We start from the raw sequence: 16,806 nt of genomic DNA, 5'->3' as shown, positions 1-16,806 counted from the left end.
TAAAAAAAAAAAGAAAGAAAGAAAAGAAAACAAAAAGTAACTGGCACACACCTGTCTCCATCTCTTCCTCCACACACCACAAAACATCCTCACACAATCCTTCCATGCTGAATGAGACGGTCCTTGTATGTGTCCCACAAGCAGGACTTCCGAGAGGTAGGGTCCATGTCTTGCTAACTCTCCCCAGCCCTGCAAGTCACCCTGTGCGATGGCTGTCCCCGTCCACGTGCCCACCATCAGCGCTTGAGAATTCCTGAGCCCCCCAAGCCCTCTCCCCAAACTGGACATTATCCAGACTTCAAAGATTCATCTGTTTCTCAAGTGCAAAGTGATGGTTCATGGTTCTCTGACTCCGAAGGAGTTTGCACAACTCTTTATTAGGCTCCGCTACCTCTCACTCTGCTGTGGGAGCTCGGAGGTCTTTCTCCCCGTACAGGGACAGAGTCTCCCCCCGTCCCGTCCCAACCCCCCCTTCCCCAGCCAAGAGGCCTTCCAGACTCTCCCTCAGGCCCACCAGCGCCAACGGGAACTCGCCCTGGGGAAGCAGGGAGCGCAGACCCTCTGGCTGATGGGGGCGCCACCACCAGCCGGAGCTCTGCTTGGGGATCAGAGACCTGGGCCAGGTCTGGAGGTGTGTGTTGGAGAGCCCCATCAGACTGACTACCAGACGGGATGAGGGGGGCTCCTCTCTCAAACTGGGATGGGGAGGGGCTCTGGCGTCTCCCTCCTCCTCCCCCCACCGGTGCGCCACCCCACCCCCAGCCTCCTCTCCGGGTCCACTCCTGCCTTCAGAGATTCATCCATCCACCATTCATCCTCCCCAAGACATCATAAACTTGACCTTGCCTCTCCCCTTCTCTGAACCACAAGCTCCTCACCATGGCACTGCGGTCCCAGCCTCCTTCCGGGGCATCTTTCCAGGCTAGGACACCGGCTCCCGCGTTAAGGGGAGGAGGACTCAGGAGGACTTCCTGAGTGGGTCCCCCACTCCCCACCCACCATCGGACTGTGAACCCCAGACGGACGGGGCCTGGGCTGTCTCAGTCAGCTCTGGACCTCCAGCTAGGCGGGAGCATGTCCTGTGGGAGTGTGTGTGGGAGGGAGATAGGAAAGAAAGCAGAGAAGAAGGGAGAGAATGAAGAAGAGAGGAAGGAAGGTGATCTCAAACTCATAGCTCCACCTTTCTTCCCGGAACTGTCTCCCTCTTCCCACCAGAGGGCGCCCTGATCCAACAAATCCCTCAGGCAGAGCCTCAGCCTCCCCTACAGACAAAACCAATTAGAGGAGGAGGATTATGGCCAGTTTAGGCTACCTAAGGCTACCTGAAGTCCTACTGAACCCCAGCACTGTGCTAAGGCTTCCAAGTGCCTCAGTCCACACAGCCACTCTGAGTAGCTTATAATGGAGGAAAGTGATGCTCAGAGATGTTGTTCAACTTTCCCAGGGTCACACAGCACCTAAACTGTAGCAAAGCTTCCAGCTCTGGGGACCCAACAAAGACTTCTGTTCCTTGGTCACATCAACAAGTCCCCATGGGCCTGGCCCTGACAGTGCCTCCACTCAGGCACATTCCCCTCCCCTGAAAATCCAGGCCTTTCCCTGCAAATGCTCACGTCCCTGTGTGATCACAGCTACGAGCTTCAGGAGTTAATGCCTGGCTCAGTCAACACCGTCCCCAGCGACTTGCACAGGTGGGTCCCAGAACAGATACTAGAGACTAGAGAGACACTGAATGAATGAATTCCCGGCTGGGGGTGACTTCAGTGAGTAAGGAGGTAAATGCTCTTCTTCCAAACAGGAGGGATCTAGAGACTCTCCCTCCAAAACATCCCCAGGCAAGGAAAGGTCCAATCCTTCCTCTCATCCCCTTGGGAGAGAGTCTCCTGCTTTCCAGCCCAGTGGCCAGTCCCTGCCAGCTCCTACCTGGTTCACCTCATTTCTCTTTGGGGAGTCCCCTCCCCTACCTCTAACCAGGTAGAGGTCCTCACACACCCAAGCCTGGCCAGTCAGAGCACTCCCTCCCTCCCCTGTCACTACAGTCACTGTAATCACAGGCATGACCTCTGGCTCCAAAGCTGGGCCAGGGCTTGAGGGGACAGGGAAAGGGTCTTCCTGATTTCTCAGACCTGGCACCCACCACTTATCTTAGGTTCACTCTTTTTTTTTTTTTTTAAGATTTTACTTATTTATTTGACAGACAGAGATCACAAGCAGGCAGAGAGGCAGGCAGAGAGAGAGGAGGAAGCAGGCTCCCTGCCAAGCAGAGAGCCAGTGGGGCTCAATCCCAGGACCCTGGGATCACGACCCGAGCCGAAGGCAGAGGCTTTAACCCACTGAGCCACCCAGGCACCCCATCTTAGGTCCTTCCTTCCTTCCTTCCTTCCTTCCTTCCTTCCTTCCTTTTTTAAAGATTTATTTTTTTATTGGAGGAGGGAGAGGAAGAGGGAGGCAGAGAGGCAGACTCTGCCGCTGAGCATGAGCCTGACTACTCAGGGCTCAATCTCATGACCCTGAGATGATGACTTGAGCCAAAATCAAGACTCCGACGCTCAACTGACTGAGCCACCCAGGTGTCCCTTGCCATAAGTTCTCAAGGCTTCTCCAGGGACACTAGGTCTCATTCCAACAGGTGGTCAGTAAAGGCAGGCTCCCTGCCCCTCCCCTGCACCACCCCCAGCACCCCCATCCGTAGGCAAGTTGTGAGTCCTGGTGTGTGCAGGACAGCCTGCATGCTTGAGCAGCCTGACAGTCCAGCCACCAGGTAAGCTGAGAAGAAAGAAATTGATGATTTGGGGGCACCTGGGTGGCTTAGTTGGTTAAGCGTCTGCCTTTGGCTCAGGTCCTGATCCCAGGGTCCTGCGATTGAGCCCTGAATCAGGCTTCCTGGTCAGAACCGAGTCTGTTTCTGCCTCTCCCTGTGCCTGTGGCTCTTTCTGCTTCACAAAAGTACCCCCCCCATTAAAGCCTGGTTCCCTGAGATGTGTCCCGGGGTTAGTGACACCTAGTTCTCAGGGTGAGACCTGCGTCCCTGAATCACGAAAGGTCCCAGTGAGCTTCTCCAAACAATTGCCCAGGCACTGGCAACCGCCTCAAGATGGTTGTCATGGAAATCGCAATAGCCAATGAGGGGAAGAGGGATGTGAGCCAGCATCAGTAGCCCAAGCGTGCTGACTACATTAGGGTTGGGAAAGAGAGAACCCCATCTGGAAGAAGAGGAAGGAGGTGAGCATTCACACTTGGCTGGAGCCTGAGACCAGTGATCCTCAATCAGGAGCTCCCTCCGGCTGGGGGCAGCTGTGGTGGACGGGGGAGCTGTTGCTCCCAGAGAGCTTCATCCTGGCTGGGCTGTCAGCCAGGCCCACAAGACAGGCCAAACCAGCAAGCAGACTCCTAAGCCCCTGTGGATTCTCCAACAGCCCAGGAGAGGGGGCATCAGGACAGGCACGGAGAACCACAACCCAAGTCCGCCCCAGGCTTGCCCCCCCCCCCCCAGTGGCCATTGGCACCAGACAGCGGGCAGCACCATGGCCGTGAACCTTTTGCAGAACTGGTGCCAGGTATTGATGTGGACACGCACCGGGTCCTTCTGGAACTCAGCATCCCGGAGGGCCTGGAGCGGCCGCCATCGAGGCGCTCTTGCAGCGGGCCCTCCTAACCCTGGGCATGTTCAGGCTGTGAAACACCAGGGCCGAGAGGGACAAGGCCAAGGCTGCCCTGGTGGAGTTTGTGCAGGACATAAATCACGCGTCCGTCCCCAGGGAGATCCCAGGCAAAGACCCCTCGGAGGACCCAGGAGTCCTAAGGCCCATGAGACGCCTGATGCTGGATGACAGGCCCTCATAGGCCACAGGGTCCTGGGCCCCTGGGAACACACTCCCCTCTCCAGCCTCAGAGACACAGGCCCAGGACTCAGAGCCAACTGCCAAGAGGGCTGGCCCACCTCCTAGGAGGGGCCACAGGGCTTGAAGAAACAGCTAGAGGCAACAGGTGGGTCCCCAGGGGCCAGAGCAACCAGCGACCGGAGCGGCCGCCCACATCAGCCAGGCAGGAGTCAGATGCCCCCTCCGAGGGCAGCCTGGGCATCGTGCTCGAGGAGCTGGACCAGGACGACCTGAGCACGGACGAGGCGCAGAGCGCGCTGTCCGCCACGCTGCACCAGGCGGCGAGGGAGCTCAGCACGAAGGAGTGGGCCCTGCAGGGCCGCGCCAACACAGGAGAGGGGCCCCGCGAGTTATTGGCCCTGGTGACGGTGACGGAGGAGGCCAACCAAGAGCCGACGGAGAAAGAGGCCTCGGAGCCCCAGGCCGTGAGCCTGGATGGCAGCGGCGAAGGCCGGAGCCGCGTCCCCGACTTAGTGGCCCTGCTTGCTGTGCGAGACGCCGGCGACGAGGAGCCCGTCTACCGCGACGCTCCCGAAGGCGAGTCGCAGCCGAACGGGGATCCGGGAGACGAGGCGCTGGACCACCCCGAGTTTGTGGCCATTGTGGCCTCTACGGACCCGTCGGACCCCTCGGCCCGCGAGGAGCTGCTGAAGATCGCTTCCGTGATCGCGTCCCTGGGCTGGAGCCCCCGCACAGACCCGACCGATGCCCTGGGCGAGGTCCTGTCCGTCCTGTGCCAGGACACTGGGGGAGCCCGCGTGCAGGTGCAGGAGGCCGGCCGCCGGGTGGACGGCCTGGTGCTGCGGAAGGCCACGGGCGGCGGGAGCCTGCGGGAGTGCGTGTGCGCCCTGGCCGCGCCCGACCCCCAGTCCCCCGGCAGGAGGGCGCCGCGTGGCCTCCTGGCGGGCTGGGACGACGGCGAGGGGGGCCTCCTGGAGCTCGTGGCGCTGCTGGCCGCGCGGGACACGGCGGGGGTGACGCCGGAGGCCGGGGACAGCGGCCGGGAGGGCGGGCGGGACGGGCGGGGCGGGCGCGCCGGAGGCCAGCTGGGCGAGGTGCTGGCGCTGCTGGCTGCCGGGGAGGGCGCGGCGGCGGAGGCGGCGGAGGCGGCGGAGGCGGCGGAGGCGGCGGAGAGCCGGGAGTCGGGACCCGAGCGCCGGGCGTCCGGGAAGGCGCGGACCAAGCGGGCGCGCACGGCCTCCGGGACCCTGGGCGACATGGCGGCGGCCCCCGGCCCGTCGGGCTCCCGCAGACGCCGAGGGGCAGGCGGAGGCCGCGGCGGGCGGGCGGTCACTCCCGAGACACGCGCGGGGGACCCGGCGGCGGCGCAAGGGAAAAAGAAGGGGCGCGCGGGCGCGGGGGCCCAGGTGCAGGCCGACGAGGCCAGGGCTCAGCCGCCCCCCGGCTCCGAGTCAGCCCGCGGGAGGAAGGCTCGTCGCGGCGGGAGGCAGCCCCCCAAGCGCCGCTAGGGGAACCCGGAGTCGCGCGGCCGCACCCGGGGCGCTGCCCCCGCCCCCAGCGGCAGAGGCGGCCTCCCGGCTTCGCCGCGCCACCCCCGGCTTCGCCGCGCTGCGGGCCGCCCGCCTCCCCGGCGCCTCTCTTTCCACCATCGCGGGTGGTGGGAGCGGTCCCAGGAAAGAGGGAGAGACACGCGGGCACCCCAGAGGCAGCAGCCCCAGGGGATGGGACGGCGTCTTGGTGCCCACCGTGGGGGCTGGGCTTTGGGCGGCGCCGGGTTAGCACAGGGCGGTGGGGAGGCTCGATTTGCTAGAAAATTCTTTCAAGCTCTGCGAGGCGCCCATCCTTCCAGACACCTGCTTCTGGCCAGCGTTTGTGGGCCCCTGTCCCCGGGCCCCAGTCTCATGGGGCCTGAGGTCTGGGATGGAGCCTGGGCCACCCAGCTGGGTCGTGGGTGTCTGCACGGAGTGGACGCCTGAAGGCTGATCCTCCCTGCTTGGGGGAGGAGATGATTCCAGAAAGAGCAGCAGTCGAAGGGCAGAGGGGGCAGCTCCTGGGGGAGGGAGAGTTCCTCTAGGAGAGGAGGGAGGACAGGTGGGGAAGGGTGGGGCAGGGGAGGAAGAGGAGGAGGAAGAAGAAGGTGGAAAAGCACCAGCCCTGCCCCCCTCAGGTGCAGCTGAGACAAGTGACCCAGCTCCTCAAGGCCAAGGCCAGGCAGCTGCTACTGTCCACAGGCTGAATCTGTCCCTCGGGCTGCCCAGTGAGTTCCAGGAATCTGGATTATTTGCCACCATTTGCAATCCCATGAACTCTGGAGTTCTGGCTTCCCTTGGTGGCTGTGCAGGGCAGCTCACCTCCCTCAGGCCTGTGGTCGCCTCTCCACCCCCACCCATGCCTGTTGTCCCAGCAGCTGTGCCGCCTGTCCCGTGGGCTGACCAGGCCCTCAGTAGTGGCCTTGCAGGGGGCATAAGAGGAGGCAAGTCCCGGGTTCACCCTCTGAGTGACTCAAGCCTCAGAGGGGACCCTGAGGGGCAGGGGCGGGTCCAGCCAGTGTTGGAGCTGCCCTGGGAATGGGAATGGCTGGAGAGGAAGGAAGTGACCCCAGGAGGGAGCTGCAGTCCAGCCCCCAGGTCCCCCCAGGAGCGTGGCTCAGCGCTGTGGGGTTCAGCACCTGCTGTCCCAAGTGTGGCTGCTTCCGTGGGGTGTCCCTGTCCCATGGTGAAGCGGACATCAGCCCTTACTGCCCACCTCAGCATGTCCCTTCTGGAGTGCTCTGTACTGGGTGCTGCTCCTAATCCTTCGCTCTGGGGCTGTGTGTGTGTGTGTGCCAGAGTCCCTGTCCCCAGGGTGTGACAGGCCCATTGTGCCGGGAGGGCCCTCCCTCCAGGTCTCCAGGAAGGTGCAGGGGCCTGGGGGTGCCCTCACAGCCTGACTGGACTGTGCAAGCCCCACCTGGGGACACCCAGGTGCAGAAGCAGACTCGGGACGTGCCTCAACCATTCTAGAAGCTTCCTCCCTCAGAACTCCAGGGACCTCCATGGGACAGTTCCTGAGATCACCAGGGAGCAGGCCAGGGTGGGCCTGGGTCTGGGTCTGGGGAGCAAGCCTCCTCCTGGGGGCGGTGGATGGCCCTGGGCTGAGCGGCCTCTGTGGACGCCAGGGGTGGTGAGAGCCCCATAGCAGGTGTAAGCGCCTCTCCTGGTGCATTTGTCACCTGGGACCCTTCAATAAAGTGAATTGAACATTTGAACATGCTGGTCTGGTGTCTCTGTGCTCTGGCCCGGGGTGGGGGTGGGGGTGCGGGTGGAGGGCAGGGGAATTTCTGAGGTTGGACGACAGGTGCCCCACCTCCCATAACTGAAGATCAGCGGGAACACCTGGGCTCGTCCTGTCCCTGATTTATACCCAGAGTCCTTTGCTTCTTCAGCGGCTGCCCCGCCCCCTGCCCCGGACCTAACCGCAGCCGTATAAATCAGGCCTTGCTTCAGCTTCTACCTGCTCCCACCCCTGGCCTCCTTCTCTCGCCCACCGCAGCTGTCTGGTACTTGGTTGTATCTTGTCAGGTGTCAGTACTCCACCATCTTCAGAATGCCCTTTCATGGTCCACCCAACTGCATTTTTGGGGTCCAGCCATCACCCCTAATACTGTTCCTATCCCACTCCCTCTGCATCACCTCTGGTCCCAGTCTCTGCTCTGGTCTCTAGTGCCCAGGTTAGTCTCTGCCCAACTATATCTCACCCTGGTGACCGTGTGGACCCTTCATCCTGTTCTATTGCCAAGAGCCGCTCCCCCATGTCACCCTGAGACCTGACCCCTGAGCCCCTGCGCCAAAGGTCTGTCATGGACCCAGACTAAGGGGGTTCTGCCTCCACTCCCACTGGGATCCCACCTCCCGCTCTGTGGTCCACTCTTTGATTACCTCACTCTCCATAAACCTTTCACAGGCTTCTTTTGTCCCCGCAGGTTATTATTTTTTTTTTAAGATTTTATTATTATTTTTTTGACAGAGAGAGAGATCACAAGTAGGAAGAGAGGCAGGCAGAGGCAGAGAGAGAAGGGGAAGCAGGCTCCCTGCCAAGCAGAGCCTGATGCGGGGCTCCATCCCAGGACCCTGAGATCACGACCTGAGCCGAAGGCAGAGGCTTAACCCACTGAGCCACCCAGGCACCCCTGTCCCCCACAGGTTAAACTGAAGTTCTTATAGCGGTCTAGACCTGTTCTGTCCAATAGGGTAATCTCTGGCCACAAGGGACAATACATTTAAATAAAATTAAATAAGATGGAATATCCACTTGCTTAGCCATACCCACCGCCTTACAAGTGTTCCGGAGCCACATAGGCTGGCTGGCTACCATTCCAGTACAAGTATAGGACATGTCCACCTTCACAGAAAGTTCTCTTGGACAACACTGCTGTGGTTCCTCTGTCCCCATTTTCTCTGCCTCACCGCCCAATACTCTCCCATGCCTTCAGATGCCCAGATTTCCTTGCCTTTCAGGGAACACTGGGAGACCATTCCTGCCTCAGGGCCTTTGCACTTGCTGTTCCCCCTGGCTTGGAGTGCTTTCCCAGGATATCTGCATAGCTCTGCCCTTCACTTCATCTCCGTCTTTGTTCAACTATCCCACTCCCCAGGGAGGGCTTCCCTGACCACCCTATTTAAATGTGACCCTTCCCTCACACCCCTACTTTTCAAGCTCTGATGGATTGTCACCTGCTACACTAATTTGTATGCAGATGACCTGCTGATGACACGGGTATTGCAGGTCAAAGGGCAGAAGAGAGGGTCAGGTTGCCCCAGGATGAGGAGTGCACAAGCTGCTCCTGCCCCGGGAAGTGCTGTCGCCCAGAGCCAGGGCCACTGCGCCCCTGAGATTCCACCAAGCAGCGGCAGTCTCGGAGCAGGGACCTGGGCGCCCCCAGCCCACGTCGCCGCCGCCGACACCACAGGCCGAGCAGCTTCGGGAGAGCGTCCCCTGCCTCCCGCTGTCCAACCGGACCGCCACAGCGCAGCGAGGGTCCGAGGGTCAGGTCCGGAGCCGGGGGTGGGCGACCGTGGGGCGAGGAGCCGTGGAAGCTCTCGGGCGGCGCGCGGCGGGGCAGGGCCGGCCCCGGGACCCGGGCTGGGGCTTCCCTGTCCCCGCCGCGTCCCCCGCGCCAGCACGGTGTCCGCGCACGGTAGCGGCCCAGACTCTAGCTGCCCCACGACCGACCGACCGAATGAACTACGCGCGTCGGGAGAACTGCGGCCCAGATGCTGCTGGCGCGGAAGGTGCTGGAAGGCTACGCCTGCCGGGAGGGGGGAAGGCCCCGCCGAGCCCCGCGCAGGCCCCCGGGCCGCAGGCTGGTTCCCCGGAGCTCCGTGGGCGCCGCAGCCCCGAGGACTCTGAGCCGAGCGCCCGCGGCCCAGGCGGCGGCAGGAGGCAGCGCCCAGGCAGAGGCCGGACGGACTGGGCGGGGCGCGGGGACACGGAGCGAGTCCCGGTGCTCGGCGCTGGCGTGGCGGCCCGAGGGACACCCACTCACGCGGACCCTCGCGTGCCTCGCGGAGGCACCGAGAAGACGATCCTGGGGCAGGGCGCGCGGTGGCACGACCTGGGGAGGCTGCGGAGCGAGCCGTCCGCGCGACAAGTTTGCCAGCCTCGCCCATTTCGGGAGGGGGCTCGCCGACGCCCTAAGTGACCTTTGAGCGGAGAGCCCAAGAGTGGAGGGCCGGGGCAGCCGGATGCCCGCACTGTGGCCACGGAATGGCTCAGGCCCGTGATCCTAGGAGACATTCATGAGTGATCAGGGACCCCTCCAGTGCCACCTCCCATGCTCTTTGCATCCCTGTGGGGTCTTTGGGTGACGAGATTGCGTTTGGGTTGTGAGTGTCTTTATTTGATTCCGTGCATCGAATAGGGTTGAGGGAATAGGAGGAAGGCAGGTTTTCACTCCCATTTCCCAGAAGAGGAAAGTGAGGCTCAGGGAGGCGGGGAAGGGACCTCGAACTTGGCTTTGTCCTGCGGGGCTCCCTCGCATAAGCGCTTAACCGTCCCAGAGCCTGTGGCCGCGGTGCCTCCCAACCCCATCCCCTACCCAAGCTCGCCCCGCAATCCCAGGCCCAACCTGTCCCATCCCGTCCCCTTGGCCCGCTCAAGTCCCGGGACTCCTGCGAATGGGGTTGGGTCCCAAAACTTCTAGGAGAAGATCGAAGGCTCCAGGGCCAGCTGACGCCGCTGGCTCCCCACCCCACCACTCGGAAGAGGGGAGAAAGCCCGCACCAACTGAGGCCCCCGCGGTTCCCACCAGGGGGCGCTCCAGGACCGCTCGTGAAAGGCGCGTGGGAGAGGCTCCAGCCCTGGGTGCAGGATGCTGCGGGCACAAGGCTCCACCTGTGAATGTCAGGCTGCGGAAAGCGGACGTTTCTTAGGGCAGCGGTCCTTCGTGTGGGGTCCTGGAATCAGCTTGATAGAAATGCATGTTCTCGAGCCCACCCCACGCCTAGGGAGTCACTGTGGGTTGGGAGCCAGCAGTCTGCGTTTTAGAAGGCCTTGCAATGGGTTCTTCTGCACGATCAGCTTGAGAGAGGTCTGCTGCTGGGTCTGAGTATCTCCTGGAGCCCTGGGGTAGCGCTTGTGAGTCCCAGAGGGGCTCGTCGGAATCACCCTGCAAGCCTCCGGGCTCTGGGAGCCCCAGTCACTCCTGCAGCACTTGCATGAGAATCTCTGAGGCTGCGGGTTGGGCAGGGGTGTTGGAAAGCTGCCGGGTCGTTCCACACACCAGCCAGGATTGGCAACCCCTGTCCCGGGGGCCCCCCCATCAGGGCTGAGATGTCCCGGGAAGTTCTGGCCGCCTCTGACGTACAACGGGAGTAGGACGAGGAGAGATGAGGTCTGTGCGGGCTGATTTATCTCCAACACATTACGTCTTCTTCCATCCTCTCCGGGGTCCTGGGAGGAAAGCTCTGTAATGATCCCCCTTTAAGATGAGTAAGTAGAGGCACAAAGAGGCACAAGGTAACCAGCCCAAGGTCACACAGCTTGGAAGGGGCAGTGCTACGCGTGAGCCGGGCTCCAAATCCCCCCCTTGCCTGCCCCCTAGTGGTTTCCTCCTGCCAAGGCACACCAGCATGAGGGGCCCAGAAAGTCCCTGGTATTGCAGAGTGGCACCTTAATGTCTGTGTTCCGTTATTTTTCTCTTTGGGGACATTTAAGGGTGTCCACATTCAGGGTGTCCTCCAGTTTTCTGGTGCCCCCCCCCCCCATGAAAATCCTGGCATGTTTGAAACCGCAAGTCTGGAAGCATCCATGGGCTGCCTTTGGGGACTATGCCCTTTGGAGGATACGTGAAATCTGGATGCTCACACCCGGGCCGCGGGGATGGATTTGTCCCTAATCTCTGGAGTCTCCTCCTGGTGTCTCTCACTATCTCCGCTCCCACCTTCTTTCCCCTACTAGGACCCCAAACAGACTAGGCCCTCCTGGGTATGTGGCTGGTACTCTCCCAGATGGGCAGCAGTCATGGAGAACCCCCACTTCTACCCCAGACCTGGCATCCAGATCATTCACTGGGCATTCCAGACACAGCCCCATCCAGCCTGGTTATTCCCTGGGCCCCGGTAAGTCCATTCCTTCAGGTGGGGTCCACACCCTGTCTTTCCTCCAACCCCACTGGGGCTTGTCCTTGCTGGGCTAGGGACTGTGAACCTTATAGTGAGTTGAAAGGAACTCTTAGCATCCTATGGAAGGAGCACCAGCAGCTACTACTTCCAGACCAGGAGCAGGTGAGGGCAGGTGATTCTTTAGTTCTAGAGGCAAAAACTAAGAAAAAAACCCAGGTGGGGACTGCAGCTGAAGCCAAGAGAGTTGTGGCCTCCAGGCTTCCCTCCTCCATGACTTCCTTCCCTCCCTCCCTCAGTGAGGCTGGGATATAGCCATGTGCTGCTTTTTGCAGGTGGGGCTGGGATTTGGGGGACACAGACAATACAGAGAGGTCCCCCAGTGCCCACGGGACTTAGCCACCCAATCTGTCCCCCATCATAAGTGCCAGCCATGGCTCACTACACATCACACCATGATCTGGCTTTTTGGCCCGTCTCTATTGCAACGAGTTTTCAATGTGCCCAGGGACCAATCTGCCCCAAGAGATGTTCTGGGGGCTTGATCAAAACAGAATCTGGGGCCACACAGGCAGCTGGAGCAAATCCACAGCTCTGGCATGAAGGGTCCCAGAATCTGAAATTTGGCCACGTTTCCCAGATGATTCTTCTGTCCCTTGTAACCAAGGTTGGGGGAAGTATGTAAGGTCCGGTCCCTGGGCCAGGAGCCAAGGGCATGGGGATGGCAAGCAAAGTGACATAAACACAGGACACCATCCTGGAGGGCGGGAGCATAGGGTACACAAGGGAGTGAGGACACAACCCTGGAGCATTCTTCAGTTGCCCAATCCAAAGCCAGGAAATCCCGTGGTAAACATTTTTATTTGCATGTGGGCTTGCGCCCTTTTTTTAAGTTCAAGGATGCTGACAATGTTAAGGGGACAGTAGAAAAGAAGAGAAAGGGAGAGGAGAGGGGGAGGGAGTATCTCTGCTGCTTCCCCCACTTCAAGCCGAGCACCTAGAATTGCATTGTAGAAGTTAAGATCATGAGCGATGCGACCCCTTTGTATGGTTGACTTTCTTTACGTTCCTTGGGTGACTAGAAGGAATCTGTGTTTTTTTTTTTTTAAATTAATACATGAAAGATAAACTTTTAACAAGACAGAGGGGTGCTGGGTGGAGATGGGAGGCCCGCTGCCCTGCCCTTGTCCACCTCCATTTTCAAGTATGGCGGCAGGAAGCCATGAGTTTCAGGGCACCCCTATCTTCACCTCACAACTGGTCTTCCCATTCTCCCTGCTCTGCTTCTGCTCTGGCCTCTGCCCTCAACACCCTAAGGCTCCTGGCCTCACCTGCCCTGGGAACTCTCTTGGGCAGGGTTGGCAACCGGGGAGTGTGCCAGAAGGCTCTCCGGCGCTTGCGAAACCATGAAAAACGGCCAGGAGTCTGGAACCTCACTGTCTTGACCTGTTTCCGGGCCTTAGCTCCCTGAGTTGTCCCTATGGCCCCCCGAGCAGCTGGGGCTTCAGCCCTTTGGTTCTGTACAGCTTCTGCCCTCTGGTCAGCTGTGGCTTCTGCCCCATCAGATGCAGCCTCAGCCCCCTGGACAGCTTGGGCCTCTGCCCTTTGATTATCTGCAGCCCCTTCCCTCTGATTATTTGCAGCCTCTGCCCTCTGGACAGCTATGGCTTCTGCCCCTGGATTATCCTCAACCTCTGCCCTCTGATTTTCTACAGCCTGTATCCTCTGATTATCTGCCGCCTCAGCCCCCTGATCATCTGCAGCCCCTGCTCTCTGATCATCTGCAGCCTCCACCCTCTGATCATCTGCAGCCCCTGCTCTCTGATCATCTGCAGCCTCCACCCTCTGATCATCTGCAGCCCCTGCTCTCTGATCATCTGCAGCCTCAGCTCTCTGATTATCTGCAGCCTCCACCCTCTGATCATCTGCAGCCCCTGCTCTCTGATCATCTGCAGCCTCCACCCTCTGATCATCTGCAGCCCCTGCTCTCTGATCATCTGCAGCCTCAGCTCTCTGATCATCTGCAGCCTCCACCCTCTGATCATCTGCAGCCCCTGCTCTCTGATCATCTGCAGCCTCCACCCTCTGATCATCTGCAGCCTCAGCTCTCTGATTATCGGCTGCCTCAACTCTTTGATCATCTGCAGCCTCCGCCCTCTGATCTGTGGATGCCGCTTCTTCCCTCCTGCAACGGCGAAAAGAGGCCCATTTGATTTTGGGCCTCCATCGTCTTGGGGGCATCTCAGGCTCCCACCCATCTCCTGTGTTGCCCACATTGTCCCCCAGGCTGGCTCTGCCTGACCCCGAGGCCCCAACCCTCTCCGGCCTGGTGGATACCTGCTGGGCTTCACCCCCCTCAGGGCTGGACCTGGGCGCCCAACCCTTCACCCTCCGCTTCAGCTTCCCCCAGGACACCTGGCTGACATACTCTCGCCACCTGTCTGCCTTGGACAGCTGCGGCCTGGGGTTGTCCTCGAACATGGGCACTGGCAGGTTCACGCGGCGGCGGGCAGGTGGCGCGCTGGGCTTTTTCTCCCCTCGCTGCAGGAAGGCCTCCACCAGCTCCTGGTCGTCCTCGCTCTCCAGGTCGCTCCCCAGAAATTTGCTGCCCAGGTAACTGACTGGCATTTTGCGCACTTTCCTGCTGCACCCCGTGCCTTTGTGACCCTTGTCCCCCTTGTCCCCCTTGTCTCTGGAGGTCTCGAAGTCACTGAACTCGCTGTCGCTGGCATTGCTGCTGTCATAGGTGCCCACCACCAGCCGCGGGGGCGGGGTCACCATCTGCTGGACTCTCCTCCTCACCCCGGGCTCCTTGGGCTTTTTGGGGGGCTGGGGCGGGTGTGGGGTGCTCTTCTCAATGATGCGGGCTACGTCCTCCAGTGTGCGGCCTTCTTCCTCCAGAAACTGGATCAGCCGCTCGCGAAATTCCGCCTCCTTGGTGGCGGGCTTGGAGATGACCCTCCACACGCCTCCCGCCAGCCTGACCTCCCGGGGGATGAGCAGATAGTCGACGTCCTCCCCGATCTGCAACATCCCCACCGTGGAGTCCTCCTCCCTGCGGAACACCTTGCCAATCTTCTTAAAGGTCCCCACGGGCTTCAAGGCTTCCACGAGGACGTCCAAATCCACATCTTTGCAGACATCAGGCACGCTCCAGAGGATCAGGCAGTCGGGGGAGGGGAGGAAACCCCAGGGGAACCAGCCCCCCACGTGGCTTTTCTCGAGGGTCTTTAAGATCTCCAGGGTGAAATCGGGGGTGGGGGCAACGACCCCAAACTACACTGTAGGCCTGAGTCTTGGAGGGTGGGGGCGAGTGGGGGGCGTCCCCGCAGAACTGCCAGGAGGGTCTCGCCTCTCCAGCCGAGGATGAGCCGATCCCTCCCAACTTCTCCGCCCGCCACAAAGTTCAGTCTTGACGAAGTCCGGCTCCCCCGCCCCAAGGACTGGCGGGAATCGGTTCCCAGGATGCTTACGTGAGCCGGGGAGCGGTCCGTCCTGAGGCTTCGAAGCCCACCGCCAGCTGCAAACGTGGGGTCCCGGTTCCAAGTTAGGGCACCGGCTGCCCCCGGGGCTCTTCCCGCGTCGGGGACGCGCCTGCACCTTGGGAGAGGCCTGCGCACACAAAGACGGCTCAGCCGGGGCTATTCAATATGGCCGAGGCGCTTGGAGGCCACAGCCCAGCCCCCCTTCCCCAAGGGTCTCCCGCCCCCAGGCTGGCGGCCACCCCGGTCCAGGCTGACCTTGACGCGCCTGCAGCCTCCCAGCCCGTGCGCTCAGCGCGAAGGAGCGCGCGCGGGCAGGAAGTTCCTCCTCGCTGTCCCCTAGGGTGAGGCCCACCTTCCCCCTTCTCATCTTACACTCCGGGACTCGGGAAGACTGACAGGGGGGCTGTCCACTCCCTTCGGGGCGCCCTCCCTCCCCTCCCCCCACAGGGGTGTGGCCGCGCTCCGGGCCTCCCTGGGGCCACCGCTTCCAAGCAGAACGCCCCCGCCAAGGCCCACGTCAGCACCTTCCGGGGAAAGGCGGCAGTTCCCCAACCTGCCCTTCTAAACGCGGGTTCCAGCCAAGCCCTGGAGGTGGGTGTGCAAATGAGGCCGGCCTTTGGCAAGCCATTGGCACTGTATTGTTAGGCTTCAACATCATGCGACTTTGGTACCCGCGGGTCCTACCTGTTCAAGCATATATCTCGGAGGAGAAACGGTACCAGGATCTTACTGCCCCAGGCTCTAGCGCGGGCCTTGGCACACTGCAGGTGCTCAATAAATATTTTGGGGGTGAATGAATGAACCGAAGTGTTGTCCATCAGGAGGGACTGGCTCAGTTGTACAAGTCTCACACTGGAATACTATGCAACTATGTAAAAAGAAGCATATGGTAAAAAGGATAGTCAGGTTTTATGAAGCATTTCCTAGTGCTTTCTGTGGATTAACCCCATGAAATCCTCCCTATATATAACATTATGATGCAGGTAATGGGATCATTCCCATTTTATTTTATTTATTTAAAAGATTTTTATTTATTTACTTGAGATAGAGCAAGAGCGAGAGAGTGAGAGTACGGAGGGAGTCCACGCTGGACAGAGCCCAACATGGGGACTGAATCCCAGGCCTCTGAGATCAGGACCTGAGCCATAGGCAGCTGCTTAACTGACTGAGCCACCCAAGTGCACAGATCATTCCCGTTTTATAGCTGATGATGTAAAATCGCTTGCTCAAGTTCCCACAGCCATAAGTGAGAGAAACCTGGATTTGAATCTGAAACTGTCCGAGGTGTGTGTGTGGGTGGTGGTGGTGGGGTGGGCAAAGGGTCTAGACCTGCAGATGTACTGATCCCAGGTACCAGCACCGCCAACAGTGGCTATCTCTGGGGAGGGACACTGGGGACCCCCAGAGGTGGCAGAGACATGTACTTTTCCCATCTCTATCTTCTTGGATTGCTTGGATTTTTAGCAGTCAAAAATGTTAATTAAATAAGTGAAATTCAAGCAGAGGTCCTCAGAATCAGCCATGAACAGAGAGGGGTCAGGATCCCTGGGATGGGGGGGCCCAGGATGTGCAAAGCTTCCTGGGTAACTCCAAGGCAGCTGGCTCAGCATTAGTACTAATAACAGTGAACTTGCTGGGAGAGTTTCCTTGGAACCAGGCACCCTGCTGTGTGCGGGGGGAGGGGGGACTGTTGTTGGGAATTCTCAGAGCTATGTGGTAAGGCGGACCCATAAAAGCTCCCTGTTTCCCCCTCACTGCCTGCTGTTGACCCCAACCCAGCAGCTGGAGGGAATCTTAAAAACTTAACTCAGATCTGTCTCTACTCTTTTAAAAATCCTCCATCCTACTCAGAGTAAAATCAAAGTCCTCACCGTGGGCCAC

The 16,806-nt window shown here is 60.3% G+C and overlaps 1 protein-coding gene and 1 pseudogene across 5 annotated transcripts; one reads left to right on the top strand and one right to left on the bottom strand.

Annotated features, from left to right (window-relative positions):
* Window positions 1–3,524: 3,524 nt before the first annotated feature.
* LOC125089640 (paraneoplastic antigen-like protein 8B) lies at window positions 3,525–5,918 on the top strand (annotated as a pseudogene).
* A 6,364-nt stretch (window positions 5,919–12,282) lies between these two features.
* CCDC8 (coiled-coil domain containing 8) lies at window positions 12,283–15,302 on the bottom strand. Of its 5 annotated transcripts, XM_047712300.1 has the most exons (3): window positions 13,562–15,284; window positions 13,325–13,369; window positions 12,283–13,228 (listed from the first exon to the last, which is right to left on the bottom strand). In XM_047712300.1, exons 1-3 carry the CDS (start codon window positions 14,471–14,473, stop codon window positions 12,692–12,694), a joined length of 1,494 nt encoding a protein of 497 aa, XP_047568256.1. In that variant the 5' UTR covers window positions 14,474–15,284; the 3' UTR covers window positions 12,283–12,691. The 5 variants fall into 5 exon arrangements, with proteins under 5 accessions (XP_047568256.1, XP_047568252.1, XP_047568254.1 ...); XM_047712296.1 differs by having other exon boundaries at window positions 12,283–15,052; window positions 15,181–15,302; XM_047712298.1 differs by having other exon boundaries at window positions 13,325–15,285.
* Window positions 15,303–16,806: the final 1,504 nt, after the last annotated feature.

The sequence above is a fragment of the Lutra lutra genome, chromosome 17, assembly GCF_902655055.1.
Source record: "Lutra lutra chromosome 17, mLutLut1.2, whole genome shotgun sequence".
In the NCBI taxonomy this organism is placed as follows: domain Eukaryota; kingdom Metazoa; phylum Chordata; class Mammalia; order Carnivora; family Mustelidae; genus Lutra; species Lutra lutra.
Note: the sequence above shows the minus strand (reverse complement) of the source record. Positions and strands in the feature narration are given on the sequence as shown.